The sequence below is a fragment of the Malus domestica genome, chromosome 13 (assembly GCF_042453785.1).
Source record: "Malus domestica chromosome 13, GDT2T_hap1".
Taxonomy (NCBI): domain Eukaryota; kingdom Viridiplantae; phylum Streptophyta; class Magnoliopsida; order Rosales; family Rosaceae; genus Malus; species Malus domestica.
Window position 1 is genome coordinate 8,715,562 of NC_091673.1, and position 15,483 is coordinate 8,731,044.

At 37.4% G+C, this 15,483-nt stretch overlaps 1 protein-coding gene across 1 annotated transcript; it reads right to left on the bottom strand.

Moving 5' to 3' along the window:
• Positions 1–1,949: 1,949 nt before the first annotated feature.
• On the bottom strand, positions 1,950–3,903 carry LOC103452174 (uncharacterized). The gene is made up of 3 exons (XM_008391689.4): positions 3,762–3,903; positions 2,713–3,449; positions 1,950–2,423 (listed from the first exon to the last, which is right to left on the bottom strand). The coding sequence occupies exons 2-3, from the start codon at positions 3,331–3,333 to the stop codon at positions 2,208–2,210; spliced, it is 837 nt and encodes a 278-aa protein (XP_008389911.1). The 5' UTR covers positions 3,334–3,449; positions 3,762–3,903; the 3' UTR covers positions 1,950–2,207.
• Between the last annotated feature and the right edge of the window lie 11,580 nt (positions 3,904–15,483).

The window sequence follows — 15,483 nt, forward strand, 5'->3', positions numbered from 1 at the left end:
CGGAGAATCCGGTAAGTGGTCCTGCCCGGGTTGGGATGTGACAATAACTTTGATAAACGCACCACAACCTTGAAAAAAACTTCTTTCATTTTGCAATTTGTATATCCTTGTACATTTGATATTTTGTACTTATGTGCTAATGTTTTTTCATCAAACTCTTATTTGGGTATGAAATACTTGAAGGACAAATGCATTTTTTGTATAGAATGAAAGACAAATGCATTTTTTGTATAAAGGTAATTTTTATGTGACAATGTGGTGTATAGATACTAGTTTTAGTATGATGCATTTCATTTGATTATTTATTGAAGTAACATATATTTTCTTTAACGAGTAACAAATTCGGTCAAATTACTCATTAATTTTAACGAATCGAGTTTAAATCGGGTCCTCTTACGCATTAATTTTAATAAGTTTGACACAAAGCAATTCGCTAAGATATCATGTACATAAAAAAAACGATGCCTCCTCCTCAATGCATTGTCTTTTCTACCTCTCAAATCCCATCCGTTCGACTTTACAATAAAAATCAACGGCTAATATTTTTTCTTACAGAGAATAAATAAGGATAGGTCTATAACCCAGAAAAACAAAAACAGAATGGGCTTTGATGTTAACTTTTCCAAAATGATGTAAATTTTGGAGCCGCATTATCATCGACTCTAAATTTGGAAAATTTCATCCGCAAGTTCTTTTTCTCTTTCTATACATCCGTGTTTTTATGTATTTATTTATTTAAATTAGAAATGAGAATACGTAGACCAAATGAATAAATCGACTACGAAATTGCAACGAGCAAGGTATGAATCCTTGGCCCACAAGAATTTTTGTTTTGCGAATGACATTTTACTTGTTGCATAACGTTGTCCTTTCGGACTTTGTTGGATGAACTAATTACCTTACCAATAAAGAACTACTCGCACTCGGTCTTCACATTATGTTGTTGAAAAGGGTCTTAACTCGACACAGATCGCTTGAACCACTAGCACTTCAAGCACTCGGTCTCCTTGTACTGAAAGAGGCACTTAAAACAAAAACAAGCAATTCCGCTGGTCGATTGCAATACATTTGGAACTTTAAAATGAACTACTTTTGTATTCCGATATATCGAGGTATCTACCTCAGCAAGTGAGACAACATCAACAAAAGTTGAACAAAGCAAACTGATATACATCAGTGATCCATGCATATAGAGGGAGTAGCAGTACATCGTATCCATGTTAAGCATGGCGGTCTAGAGATTTTTGAGGCCCGGGGTGATGCAAAAAAATGTGCTCTCATTTTATATAAGAAAATCATTTGTTTTCACACGTAAGACATTGATAAAATTATACTTATAAAAACACTTTAAACTTAATAATTTAGAAACACGGAAAAACTAATTTATTTTGTATCGTGAGAAGGAAACAAAAAAACTCTGGATTTACAAGTAGATAGACATGAGTTTTATTTTCCATATGAATTTTTAAAGTTTTTTGTATAAATCGTAATGTGTTTTTTTCTTATTTACTAACCTTGTCAATATGTGACTAAAAAAATAATGATATTTTTAAGTCTTTAATTAATATGTATAAGTAATAAATGGGTACTAAATTAAACTTTTTGATGATACGTCATATATTTTACAAATTTGGTCTAAAATTTTGATCAACGCATTATTCTTTGTTAAATATTAGACTTGAATTGGAACAAATGTTTAAAAATAACAACCCATATAACTACTAGCTACTAATTAAAAATAAATTAACAAAAAAACAAAAAATCTTTAAAATTGAAAATAATAAACATGCACTTAGCATTTCGAACTTAGAACCTCTCGTTAATTTTAAACAACAAAAATCATTAATTCTAATTAAACTCCTTGATTATTTAGCCAAATTTTATATATTTATACTCTTATAATGAAAAGAAATTTGTAAAAATTAAAAAGTAAATAAGCACAAATGGTGTTTTAAACCCAAGACATCCTCTTCAATTTCAAACAACAAAACCAATTTCAAACAACAAAACCACTGATTCTAGTTCAATTTCTTTGTCATTTGAATCAAATTTTATAAATTTATACTCTTAAAAAAAACATATATAAATATACCCCTAATAATTTTGGTACCTCCAATTATTTTGAGAGCTGAACGGTCGTCCTGCCAGGATCATTTAAGGAAAACCGAAAATCGTAGTATATAATATATATGGCACCAAACCCGAAATCAATCACTTTTCTTATTTGCAAATGGTTCCGGCTTATTTGCTGCGGCGGAGCGCTTGTCCTCTACCATCTTGGCCCCAACTTCATCCCTCTCCCTGAAGTACCTCTCAAACGCTCTCGGAAGGAATCGAGGGATCAAAAACCCGAACAGGTTGATCGAGAAATACAAGAAATTGGCTACAGCCAGGCTTCTCCCAAACCAAAACCATGCAACATCCTACAACAAGTGCCCCAACATAACATCAATCAGTAAACACTAGCCAAAGCACAAAGTAAGAAATTTAATTAAGAATCAAATTTCCAAAACAACAGAAAAACCTATGTGGAGGTGTTCCTCCTACGTGCATTCATACTGGAACAACAACCTAGTTATAAGATGTTCCTACCACATTTTGAGCTCGTGCCATCATTTAACCGTCATGTTTCTTTTAATTACTACAATTGGCACGTAGCATGAACATACCACATAAGTTTTTCTCCCAAAACACAAGCAATATGATAATTACCTTAAACTGTGCATTGGCAGGCAGAGTTTTGTTAAGCCAAACATCTTTCATCCAATCAAGGACGACAAAGATCCTCCTGACAGTGTAAAGCAATGGGACCAATGCCCTCACTGGCGGTGAAAACAGCGACAACCCGCTAATCACATTCTCAGTCAGAATCTGACACGAAAGCAAGAACAAGTGAGGCGTTGCAGAGCGGACAGCGTGCTCATCACCCCTCGCAAAGCCACCCAACACGTATGCAAGCGGCAAGAAGAGCCCAACTGTGGTTCCCACAATCACATAGAACCTGAAGAATCTGCTGCCATGGAAAATCTCCTGAGAGCCAGTGCTGACAGCGCCGTGGGAAGGGAACGCCAAGCGTGACAGGCCTAAAAGGTATGCGGTGGCAAAAGCCGGGAAGATCAAATCAAAAAGCGGGACAAGGCCACTGGCCGAGAAAACCATGATGAAGGCCACGAGTTGGAGCTCTATTACTCGCAGTGAACCCATTACACCGCCTACAGCAGACTGCTGGTGCTGTTGGCGGTGGAGCGGTTTCTGTTGGGGTTTGGATCCTGGGGTTGTGGTGGTTGTGTCGGGCTCCGATCTAGGAGGCACGGCAAGAGATACACCTGACATGTCTTCTTTTTTCAGATTTTTAAATATTTTGTTCTCAGAGGGTGACTAAATGGGTATTAATCAAACTAGCTAGGTAATAGAAGTATTTAGTTAGTGAATTCCTGATAGTACAGAACCTGAAAAGTAAAAACAAACACAAACAAAATAGAATTAAATCATCTGAATCAAACAAATCCAACATGAAAGAGAATTGCTATATATTAATTATTACCAATTGGAACTGTTCCAACAAGGATATAACTTGGTTAATCTGAATCATAGTTTTTTCAAAATAAAAGATTTAACTCGATTAATCATTGATCTAACAAAAAATCTTGATTAAGCGTTAATCTTTGATTGGATCCAATAAACAAAAGAAAAATGCCACAAGCAAATTAACTGGCTACAACAAGTATTAATGAAAATTATTCAAATTAATTGAAACTTACTCTGAGAGAGAGAGAGAGAGAGAGAGAAATCCTTCTGAAGGTGTGTGCTGAGTGAAGGAAAGCAAATGAAATGATTCATTCAAAAGCCAGAACGAAAGGGTCTCCGAATGAAAAGACGAAGGAAACGGTGAGAGCAATCATGTGAAAATATTACAAGGCGGGGTCACTGCAGAGTATCCTCCGGTGTTTTTACGTGTAGTAACCCCCTAACGACACTTGGCTGCATGCCAACGTGGAAAGGTGCTGGAGCAACACGTGTCGAGCAATACGGTCTTCTTATTTTTATTTTGTTTTTTCGTACCATAGGAGAGGCCCAAACTAGCAATTCTTTTTTGACAACCCAAACTAATAATTAGCTGGATTAATTCGTTTGGCCCACAACCCGTCGGTTTCATATGTGACCCTTTGCAAGTGTAAAGCCTAGCAGGAGCAAATCAAATCTTCTGCACCAAAAAAAAGTGGCATTTCTGTCGCCCCAATCAGCAATTGACTGATAATAAAATTAAAATAAGTTAAGTTTATAAACACGTATCAGTCACTAAATGGACCATAGAGAGGTCACATTTATTTTGGAGTGCAGAAGATATGATCTCCTAGGAGAGATTCTACTTCAATTCAAGCAGGTGCAATTTTTAAATGCTAGCAAGCCTAATTGATTGCTTAGAGAAATTTTCGTTTTCAATAACAACAAATAAGGAATGCATACAGATGGTACCATAAAACTGTATAAGATAAATGCCAGATTAAGAGAAGAAATTTAGAGTGAGATATCGAGGGTTTATGAACCATGAACACTTTTTGTAAATTGGTAAAGAAAACAAGTTCTCTTCTCAAAATGAAGAAAACAAATTATTGGCAATACGAGCGACTTCCCTCAGAAGATGATGAGGTATCGTGATAATGCTAATTAATTTTGCCATTTAAGATTAGTGCTGGAATTGGAATTTAGAAAGTTCATCAGTTCACTGTTGATCTTTGATGGATGCATGTATAACGAATATATTTAACTTTGAATCACAATCTTTTTTCCTTTTGCTGTTTCTTTACTGATAGGTGCATGCTGTGTTAAAATTTAAGAAACCCTGTTACAACTGTGTGAAGAATGTCAAGAGATGGGGCAAGAAAATGGAAGGTGTGTAAATTCCCATCATCCATCCCTATATATACATATGTCTCCCCTTAATTTGTTACATACTCCTTAATTTCCGTATGCCCCTTTTAGAAAATTTCCCTAACTTATTGTGAAACTTTTTGTATGCTAGGGTTTATTGTAGTCAGTGAGGACCAGTTACAAGTGGTAGTGAAAGGAACTTTTGACTATGAAGAATTTGAAAAGTACGTATCTGATAAAATGAAGAAACAGGAGCATCAAAACATAGCTTCCATAACTAAAGAAGGCCAAGAAGATGATGATCAAGCTAGCGAAGCTGATTCAAGTGATCATGAACATGAATAGTAGATTAATTTATTCGTACAAATATTGTTTATTTATTCTTACAAATAATGTGTATTTATTTATTTGGTTGAGGTTATGGTGTAGTGTTAGTATTGGAAGTTTAGTGACATTCCTCTCCATTTATAACTTGTAGGTCTTAGATTTGATTTCTATAAAAGGCGAGTTCGATATCAATTTGTTATGGTTGGTCTTTGTGTGGTTTAGTCTCAATTCCCCAACCCTTATTGCAAATATATTTTTGTGAAAATTGAGAGAATCTTTTAAATACCTAATTTTTGTTCTAGCCTATATTTAATAGAGAGGTGCGGTAAAGGGAAGAGAAAGAGATTGGAGAACAAGGACTGAGGAATTGTCTTAATTCCTCAGTCCTTGTGCCTTTATTTATAGTAATGAGGATGAGAGAAACTTGCTCTCCAAATAATACAAAGTCTATTAGGAAAGATCTTCTAGATCCCAAAGGATTCCTATTATATCTCTACTTAGGATTTACACAATCACATATTGATAAGAACATATGTCACAACACTCCCCCTTGAGTGTGCAAATATTCAAATAGATGGCGCATCAGATCTTTAGGCAAATGTAGAAGCAGCGGATAAAGTTGTCTCATCTAGTCGGCACAAGTAGCGAATGCGAGTATCAAAACGAACGGAAGAATGCATGGGTGGTAAAACTCACAAAACCTTGCTATGGCAAAACCCAAGGTGGGAGAAAAACCCATAGGCTAAGGAGAAAAGTGAGAAGTTGCATTAAGTCAAAACTATACGTCTTCTGGATGTAAATAGAAGAGCTCACAAGGGTATGACCAGCCTAGGATGGGCCCTTCATTAAAACATAGTTAGGTAGCAAAAACCTAGTGGGAAAAATGCTCCTAATCGTAGGGAAAAAGAGTATATTAAGATCAAGTGAGTACACTTCTAGATACTCCCCCTGAGTTTGACAAAACTTCCAAATGAAACTACAAGCATCGCAAATGAGAAAGTTACGCATACCAATTCCTTGGACAAGCTTCTGGAAGGGTAGACTTAAACAGTGACGTTGTGTAGAGGTTGGCAAGGTTGTAAGGGATCAGACTGCTTGACTTCAATCTTCTGATGCTCATGCTGATGTAGACACAATATGCTTGATGTTGACTTGTTGGATGTATCATGATCTGGTCGATACATACAGCGTTGTATTCATGGATCGTTGTTGGGACTCAACGATGGATGAAGATCGCATGGATTTTGAATATGCTTAACAAGAGTTGTCGACCATATCTCTCACGTGATAAGACATAGTGAGTCTTGGAACGATTCAAAGGTTTCGCAACAAAAGGTCTATTTGGTTGACCTTAAAGATATTGCGATGTTCCTTAATGGTAAAGATATAACCATGCGAGAATGTACCTTGTGCGGTCAAACAGATGGTCTGATTCAACGAATCCCACAAGGTATGCATCATTTGGAAGATCAAGGGGGTGTGATCTATTATGAGATGCATAGGGATAGATAATCCCAAATCCGTAGTAATGGAAAAACGTCTTTAACACCGAATTGGGTTGTGGAGTGTTAGGCGCAGTGCTACTTTATGCCAAAAGATTATCAGCACATAAGATGTCTAATTCTAGTGCATTTCAGCTAAGTGCAACAAACGCCCATGGTACTTAGATATGGCTGCCTCACGTTCCAATATGGAACCTTATGCTCTATACCCTCCGTAAAGGTCTCATTTGCATCTAGCATACAGACGATCAGGATATACTCAGACGTAACACCTTCTAGGTCTAGTTCGAGTGGTGGACTAGAATACCATCAGAACTAGCTCGAAACTTCAGGTCGAGGTAATGTCGAGTTTTCCCAGATCATTCATCTTAAAGTTCGATTTAGGTGCGAGTTAGTATTCTCAACTTTAGTAATTTCGAATTTTGTACAGGCAGGGGCATATATCCCAAAATGATCAAATGTTCACTTAGACGAGTATACCACATCCGCCCGGATAGTTCTGCATCCGTAAAGTGAAGGCCTGATCAGAACTGATAGGTTGTTCTTGTGGTCTAGAACTATTTGAATCAGTACATGTAAGTCATTTGGAAACTCCATGTAGGTTCATATCAGGATCCAAGAGATACTACACCCATGTTTATAATGTTGCAATCAATTACATGGCGTATGAGAGAAGCCTTGCGCCACAATGAGTCATATCGCATTATTTCATTCATCTCATTCGTCATAGATTGATTTTTTTAGTTGACCAATCAGTTTTACGTCAACATTAATCAACGAAACACGGTTCGTTATCGTCACTTTTCATTTACGTCGGTAGTTGCCATATAAATGAAACATCATCTATGATAATCTCATTCCAATTCCATATCTCATCCAAACTAGTATACTAGACCAAGAACTTCAGGTCTCGGGAGTAATCCGGATTTAATCTCCTGAGATGAAAAGGTTTGAGACAGAGATTGAGGGGCGGATTTGTTCGTGCCATATTCCTCCATTTTTTGGGAAGTGAATCCTCGAACCAAGTGATTTGCCACGCTTCTGGTGCCAGATTGATTGATTGGCTAGCTGCTAATGTACGAGGGTCATCCATAATTATGGCATTCCTACTTTCGGAATGAAAGTCTGTGGTACATTTGGTACACATCTTTGCATGTAGATTTGCAGCTGGTATATGTGATCTCGCCACTTTTGCTAGATCAGATGAAGTGTCTGGTTATACTCTGACGATCTTGATTGGGATTGAGATGAGACATAGTGAGGACATCCATGATAATTCGCGTCGTTCTTTTAGAAACGTTGACGTTCTTATCTCCCCCTAATGACGAGAAGACTGTCTCATAAAAGTGAAAATTCGCAAAATGGGCGGTAAAAAGATCACCTGGCAAAGGTTCTTAGTATCGAATATTAGAAGGAGAATCATAACCGACATAGATTTCCATCCTTCCTTGATGACTCCTTTGTTTTTTTGTACGTAAGGATGGCGCAAAATGGCACATAGACCACACAACCAAAGACGCGCAGAGACGATATGTCAGGTTCGTATCTGGTAACCAACTGACACGCGCTTTATAAGGTTAGGTCGTGACGGGCCTCAGGTGGACCAATATGGTTGCTTGTAATATTGCATGTCCCTAAGCAGAGATCGGGAACGTTGATACGTATGAACAATCGATCGCGCAATCATTTGAAGGCGTTTAATGAATGCTTCTACTGGGTTGTTTTGGGTATGAACATGGGACTGGATGTTCAACTTTAAAGCCCAACCGACATGCAATATCTATCGAAAGTTGAAGTTTTCGATGTAAATTCTCCAACATATCAAATCAAATAAATTTGATCAGATAATCAGGGTGGTGAGCCATGAGCTTGTTAATCTTAGCTACCAGTGTGGAGAATGCAGCTTGTGGACAACAGCCACACGTGTGACAAACGTGTAAAAGTATCAACTGATATTATAAAGAATCTAAATAGTCCACATAGTGGTTGAATTAGTCCACAAATGTCCCATTTGAATCCTTGTAGAAAAGATGGAGGGTGCTAAGGTATAATACGTGTCCAAGTATGATTTCCTTACTTCTGGTAAAAGGATACCCAAAACGGTGCATCATGAATTATCCTAGATATCCCAAATGTACATCCATAGCGAAAATTCCTTTGGAATTGCGGGCTTCTGGCCGGCCACATAGTGGACCTGAAGGGTGTAATCCACTTGTTAAGCGTTCCATCTTCTCTAGAATATGCATTTGGCTATATTCGTAGGAAGTGCAATATGGTAATATGCTAAGGAATTTTACTCCATTTTCCTACATTGGTTTCAATATGGTAATAATACTCTCGAATATCTTTAAAGCTCAAAAAGGGCGTTCTTCCGGAACGAATGAGTATAAGGCTTTCCTTTATGGTAAAATTAGTACCATTTGACAATATGGGACAATGTCATGCCCCACAATTAGGTTGGATAAGCCTGAAAAGTTGTCAGGGGATGATTAGGTATGAAGTTAGCATAGAACCGGACAACTAACTTCCCCACAAAACATACCTAAGCATGAGTTAATTGTAGTCAATTGTGGTAATTTTTGTTAATTAACTCTTTATTCTAGAATAATAATGACATCCAAACACCAATCTTAAATCCTAGAACAAAATAAATTAAACCAAATATACAAGGGGGTTCGGCCAATACGACATTCCATGTCAAATTTTGCTATTCTAAATGTGTTAAGTGGAGCAAAATTAGTCTCACGGATTGACTACGGGAATGGTACTCCTTAACAACATTGGTAAAAGCACAGAAAAATGCATAACCAATGATCTATTTTGTCAAAACTGAATTAGATTCTGTAGGGTTGGTTTGGGAGTACTATCCTTTATTCTTGAAGTTTTAGGTGCCAAGAATCATGCTTCAGGCATGAGACCACCTCTTGGCAGGCCTGATTCTACCATATGTTGTAAAACAAACTCGAAATGAGATTGTGAGAGAGAGAGACAAACCCAGACTTGGGTTCGGTAGGCTTCAGCCGAAATTGGAGGTACCATTTTCTCACAAGTGTGGTAGTAATCAGATATGAGAATTTAGTAAACTTCCACTCTCTATACTGCTACTTCAGGAGCAATTTAGATATAGAAGGTCGAGAAAGATTTTCTTTTAATCAAAATTTGATCGGATATAAACTTCAAAGTTTTACGTATTCATGGATGTAAAGGTTTCAATCATGTTTTGCTTCAGGCAAGAATTTATCTTTGCATGATTGGAAACGGTCCATAACGAGTCAAAAAGCCATGGAGTCATCGGCAGTGAGGTACTTCCATTTGATATGCTTCAGGCATAAATTTTCGAATAAATATCATGGCAGAAGCTTATTCAGCTCTTCTAAACCATAGCTGACTACAATGAATTTGCAACTAGTAGTAGTCAAGCTTGGTGTCATGTCTTATATCCACATAAAGTAGTTTCTTATTCGAAACTTCCAAATCAGTGAAATCGAACTTGTTACGGTTCGACAATACGTTGAATGGCGGAAACTAGAATGTGATTGGTGTTTAGGAAACAAAATTTCCATAAACATCAAAGTTAGAACATTCAGGTTCTAAGACATGGTTTGGTTTAAACAAGTTTAAGTATGGAGAATTTCGGGTCTCAACATGAGTGTTACGCGTTAAGAAACATCAGGTTTCTATGGCCCATTTTTGAAACTTCGGGTTCGGAAGTACATACAAACAAATGCAATGTATATACAAGATAGAAATATATAGCAATTGAAAAATGCATCTAGGCAAGAATATATAGTGATTTAATTTATTATTGGTCTTTGGGGCCAATGGGAAGAATTGGGAGAAAAATATAAACCCAATAATGTCTAAAAAAAATTAGGCGATTAAAATTGGTGGCCTAAAATTGACTAAAACTTACAGCAAGCATAAAAAATATGTGACGTGACTCCCATGCCCAAATCTAGGCTGGACAAGAGGTGGGCCAAGTTAAGGAAGAAGGTAACATGCCTTGCTAGCTGGGCTGCTGCTAGCAGGCCCAAGGCATTTGGGAAAACAAAGGACCAAAAAAAAAGGAGGGCATATCACGTGTGCCGCAGCGCATAGGAGCACCACAGCCATGCGAGTCGAGCAAAATAGCTGCATTAGGCTGCTGCAAGCGAGCCCAGAAGAAAGAAAAAAAACTAGGTTTTTTTTTCTCAGTTGTTGCGGGCCGAGTTACAAGGCCCAAATAGGGCGCATATGGACTAAGAAAATAGCCCAGCAGTTGTTGGGTGTGCTCGCCGGAGAAGAAAACGGTAGCTATCGGTTTTGGTGATGGTGTCTTGGTCAGAAGTCCTTGGCAGTGAGTTCGTGAGTTAATGGTTCATCGAAGAACCATCATAGGTTGGTGGAGGAGCATCCTCGACAACAATGAACAATGGACGTCATAGAGGTGAAACGCAATTTCGTAATAAAATCAGGTGAGATTTCGAAGAAATCTCGACCATATCCTTCATTAATGATGACTGCAGGTCATCAGAGTTGGTCTAGGCTACACTAAATCGACGGTCGTGCATAGGTCTGAGCATAAAGTGACAAAGACAACGCCATGGATGTCACATTTCTGGGTTCAACGGAGGTTGCAGGCCCTCTTGGCTCACGACTCGCGGCTTGGCATAGGGAACTCAGCGGCTCAGTGCCGCGGCTAGATGGATTTCCACCAAAACCTTAGTATATATTTTTCCAGAGTCAATTGTATGCATATATAATATAATACTAATCTTTGTATAATTTCATGCAATATCAATTCACATAATTATATAATTATGGTTATAATGCATACACAATTTATGTAGAATCTAAAATTCGAAAAACGTAAAGTTGGATCATGCATTATGGTGAATGTTCATGTTATCAGGACTGCAAAAATATTGAGATAAAAACCTGGAAGAACCTGATTGCGTGATGATATTGGTGAACTGGTTTGATGCAGAAAATTATTTTTTCAATTTCGGCTTTCCATCTCCAAAGCTTGCATCACGTTCAACATAAGAAAAATAAATAAATTGAATCAATAGAAGTATATGAATTCAATAAAATCAAAATTTAATCAATTAAAAAAATAATTGAAACGTAATACTCCTCTGATTGAAGACGAATAAATTCTCTTTAGCACAGCGTGAAGAGCGTGCTGATAATGTGTTGTGGCCTATATTTAATAGAAAGGTGCGGCAAAGGGAAGAGAAAGAGATTGGAGAATAGGCTTGAGGAATTGTGTTAATTCCCCAGTCCTTGTGCTTTTATTTATAGTAATAAGAAGGAGAGAAACTTGCTCTCCAAGTAAAACAAAGTCTATTAGGAAAGATCTTCTAGATCCCAAATGATTCCTATTATATCTTTACTTAGGATTTACACAATCACATATTGATAAGAACATATGTCACAACAATTTTTTTTTATTCTTTTGTTGTGTAATATTGTATGAAAATTACGAATTAATGCATGCATATACTGGCTAATCATTTTAGGCTTATAAGAGAAGATTTGAAGGAATCAGACGATAAATTCTTGTTTTTTTTTTTTTTGGGAAACTGGAAGTGTATTACTAGGGCAAAGACGCTAGAGAAGTACAAGGAAAGCCTAAACCAAGGCCAACAAACAACAAAGCAACAAAAAACAAAGCAATGAAGGAGATAATGAGAAAGACACTAGAACCGGGTCCAAATGTCACCCCTACAAATGCCACCATAGATCAATGGAGACAAGGTAAGCCATCTTTATTGAGTACATGAACCAACGAAGATAGAGGTCTGCTGACCCAAGTAATACTGCACATCATCGTACTACTGCTCGACGCCAACGTATTTGTTGCCGTATTGGCTGACCTTGGAACCCAAGATCAGCAACAATCCTGAAAGGACTCCCCTAACTGTTTAACAACTGTTAAGGTAGGAAAGACCTCCCATCTACCAGTTTCCAACGAAGTTGATAAAGATGAAATCATATCATTCGAATCAGACTCTATGATGACACAACGATGCCCCAAAGCCGCAACAAATTCACACCCTCTCAAAATAGCCAAAGCTTTGGCTGTGGCTGCATTAGGAGCCTGGACCTTAAACCTCACCGCAACCACAAACTTACCTATCTCACCCCTAATCACAATCCCAAAAAAACCATACAGAGATAATGCAGACCAGCCAACATCCACATTCATTTTGAGGAAAAGGAATGAAGGGGGAGACCAACGGGCCACTGGAATTGCCACCGTGGAAAGAGCCGGGAGGGAAAGAGAATGAGCACCAATCACGCCGAGGAACACTCCAATGGAAGTTGAAATGGCAAGAATAACCTGGGTAGGATTTATAGGAGATTGATTGAACAAAAAATTACACATGGCTTTCCAAATACGCCAACACGTAAATGTAACATGAGAAAGCAAAATACCATGCTCCTCCTTAGACCAAAACCTCAGAGTAGCAATGAAATGAAACCAATCAATCCATGAAGAGATCCCTTGTCTATCAACTTTGTAATTTAGAACGCCACTAAACCAAATAGTCTCCACCCAAAAGCAGAACAAGAATAAATGCTCAAACGACTCCTCCTGACCGTTGCATATCAGACACATAAATGATGAGGTAATTTTACGTAAAATAGATTCTCCAACGTAGGCAGAGCACGATGAGCAATTCGCCACATAAAATTACGAAGTTTAGGCATAATTCTCACCTTCCAAATAAGCTGCTAAACCTGTTTCAATGTACATGTGGAAGAGGAGGGTCGGATATCCACCGGGGAACCCTGCAAAGATCGAGCCAAATGATAGCCAAACTTAATCACATAGAACGTATTCTTGGTAGAAGGCCAAACAAGGCGATCATGTCTTCGAGGATCCCCAGTGGGTGTCGCCAAGATAACATTCCGCTTTTCCGCTAACAAGAATGGTTGGAAAACTTAAATCCCAGGAGCCAGGAGAAGAACTCATGAGAGTTGCCACTCGTGTATCCCTAGTCATGGACACCGTTCTGGGCATAGGATAACCCAATGGAAAGGAAGGCAGCCAACGATCCACCCACAGACGAATAGTACAACCATCCATTATTTGCCAATATGACCCCTTCATCAACAGATCTCTACCCACCAAAAGACTATTCCAAGCCCAAGAGGCCCTACTTGTAATACCCCGTATTTATAAAAAAAAAACGATTATATATGTGTGTTTGTATGTGCGTAGTTATTTTATGTAATAATTTTATTGGGTTTCTTTTTATACGCTATGTGTACAAGAACTTATACTTTTGATATGTATACTAGTGTCAACGTAAGTTCATTTTGCTACAAGATTATTTCAAAAACTAGCTAGTATTATTTCATGTTCATATGTAATTAGAGATATTTTTAGTTTGAATTGGAGAAGTAGATTATGATGAGTTTGGCTTGATTTTTTCTCACAAAGGGCCAAGAATTTGAGGTTGGATTAAATGAGTAGTTTTGTCTTGATATTTTCTCCCAAAGATGAGGTGGAAAGTTTGTAATCATTAGGAGTTAATGATTTGGTGATTATTCACCACTCTAATTGTGGAGGTGGGAAGTCTATAGCATGTATACCTTGGCTTATTAGCATGCATGAGGCAATATTTTGTGGTATTAGGAGTGCTTACTCACTAGCCTAGTGGAATCTCAATCATTTGAAAATATTCTCTCTTCAATATTACTCAACCAAGCTTCCAAATACTCCAATGAGATTGGAGCTTTTATGAAACTCCATTTGTATGCCTATTGATTGTAGACTTACCCATGTGTTTTGATTTGGGAATAAAACTTAAGCTAAAGCTCAACGTGGCCTTAGATGCTTGCATCTTACTTGCATGATATTGATTAACTTAACACATGTCTCTTTGCCCTTTGAACACATACCATTATCAATGATTAGGTTAACATTTGGTGTGTTTCTATTGGAACACATAATAGGGCTAATCATTAGCTTGACATTTGTTTTCTTTCTATTTGTCCACATGTATTGTAATGATGATCAATTACTAATGTTTCCAATGATTGATGTCCAAGTGTTGCAAAACAAGTGAAATGTGTCCTTAAAGGCTTAATTGAGGATTCCATTTCTTTCTCCATAAAGGTTGAAAGAGGAAAGAACATGAGAGGGAGCACACACCAGCAAGAACCTAGAAACAACAAGAAAGATCTCTTCTTCTCAGACCACTCTCCCCACCATCATTTTCTTTTACCTTATGTAAAGGCTCTAGGCCATCTTTATTATATTTTGTAAATCTTTCTTACATAGTGAAAACACAAATGCATATGCAACTCTAGTGGACGTAGCCGATTTGGGGAACCACTTAAATCTTTGTGTTCATTATTATAGTATTTGCAAGCTTTCATCTTAATCTCGAAGACAATTCTTCACTTCAAATTCCAAACCAAAATTGAGAGAATGAGGAGGAGGGGGTCGATTTGTAAAAAAGAAAGGAGATAGAAATTTGAAAGAAAATGATTAAGCAGTGGTTCTTAAAGGAATAAAAAGGAGAAGCAAAAAGATGATAAAAAGATATTAAAGGGTAGAGTGTTGTGTGGGAGGAAGAGGAGAGTCGGGTGATCAGGTTTGTGGGTGAGAAAATAGAGGAAATGAGATAAGAAGAAGTAGAAGTGGTGGGTTGAAAGAAAAATAAAAGATGAGGTTTGGAAGGGGAAAAACTAGAAGTAGAGTTTCATGCCTTGTTGCTTTTGAGATATTTATTTCACTTTCAATTTTCTTCACTAACATGGACGTCTAATTCTTGTTTAAATAATA

Excerpts from the sequence above, each read along its gene's own strand:
- LOC103452174 (XM_008391689.4), bottom strand. The coding sequence starts at position 3,333 with ATGTCAGGTGTATCTCTTGCCGTGCCTCCTAGATCGGAGCCCGACACA. Across the intron at positions 2,424-2,712 it reads CTGCCAATGCACAGTTTAAG|GATGTTGCATGGTTTTGGTT; the intron begins GTAATTATCATA and ends CACTTGTTGTAG.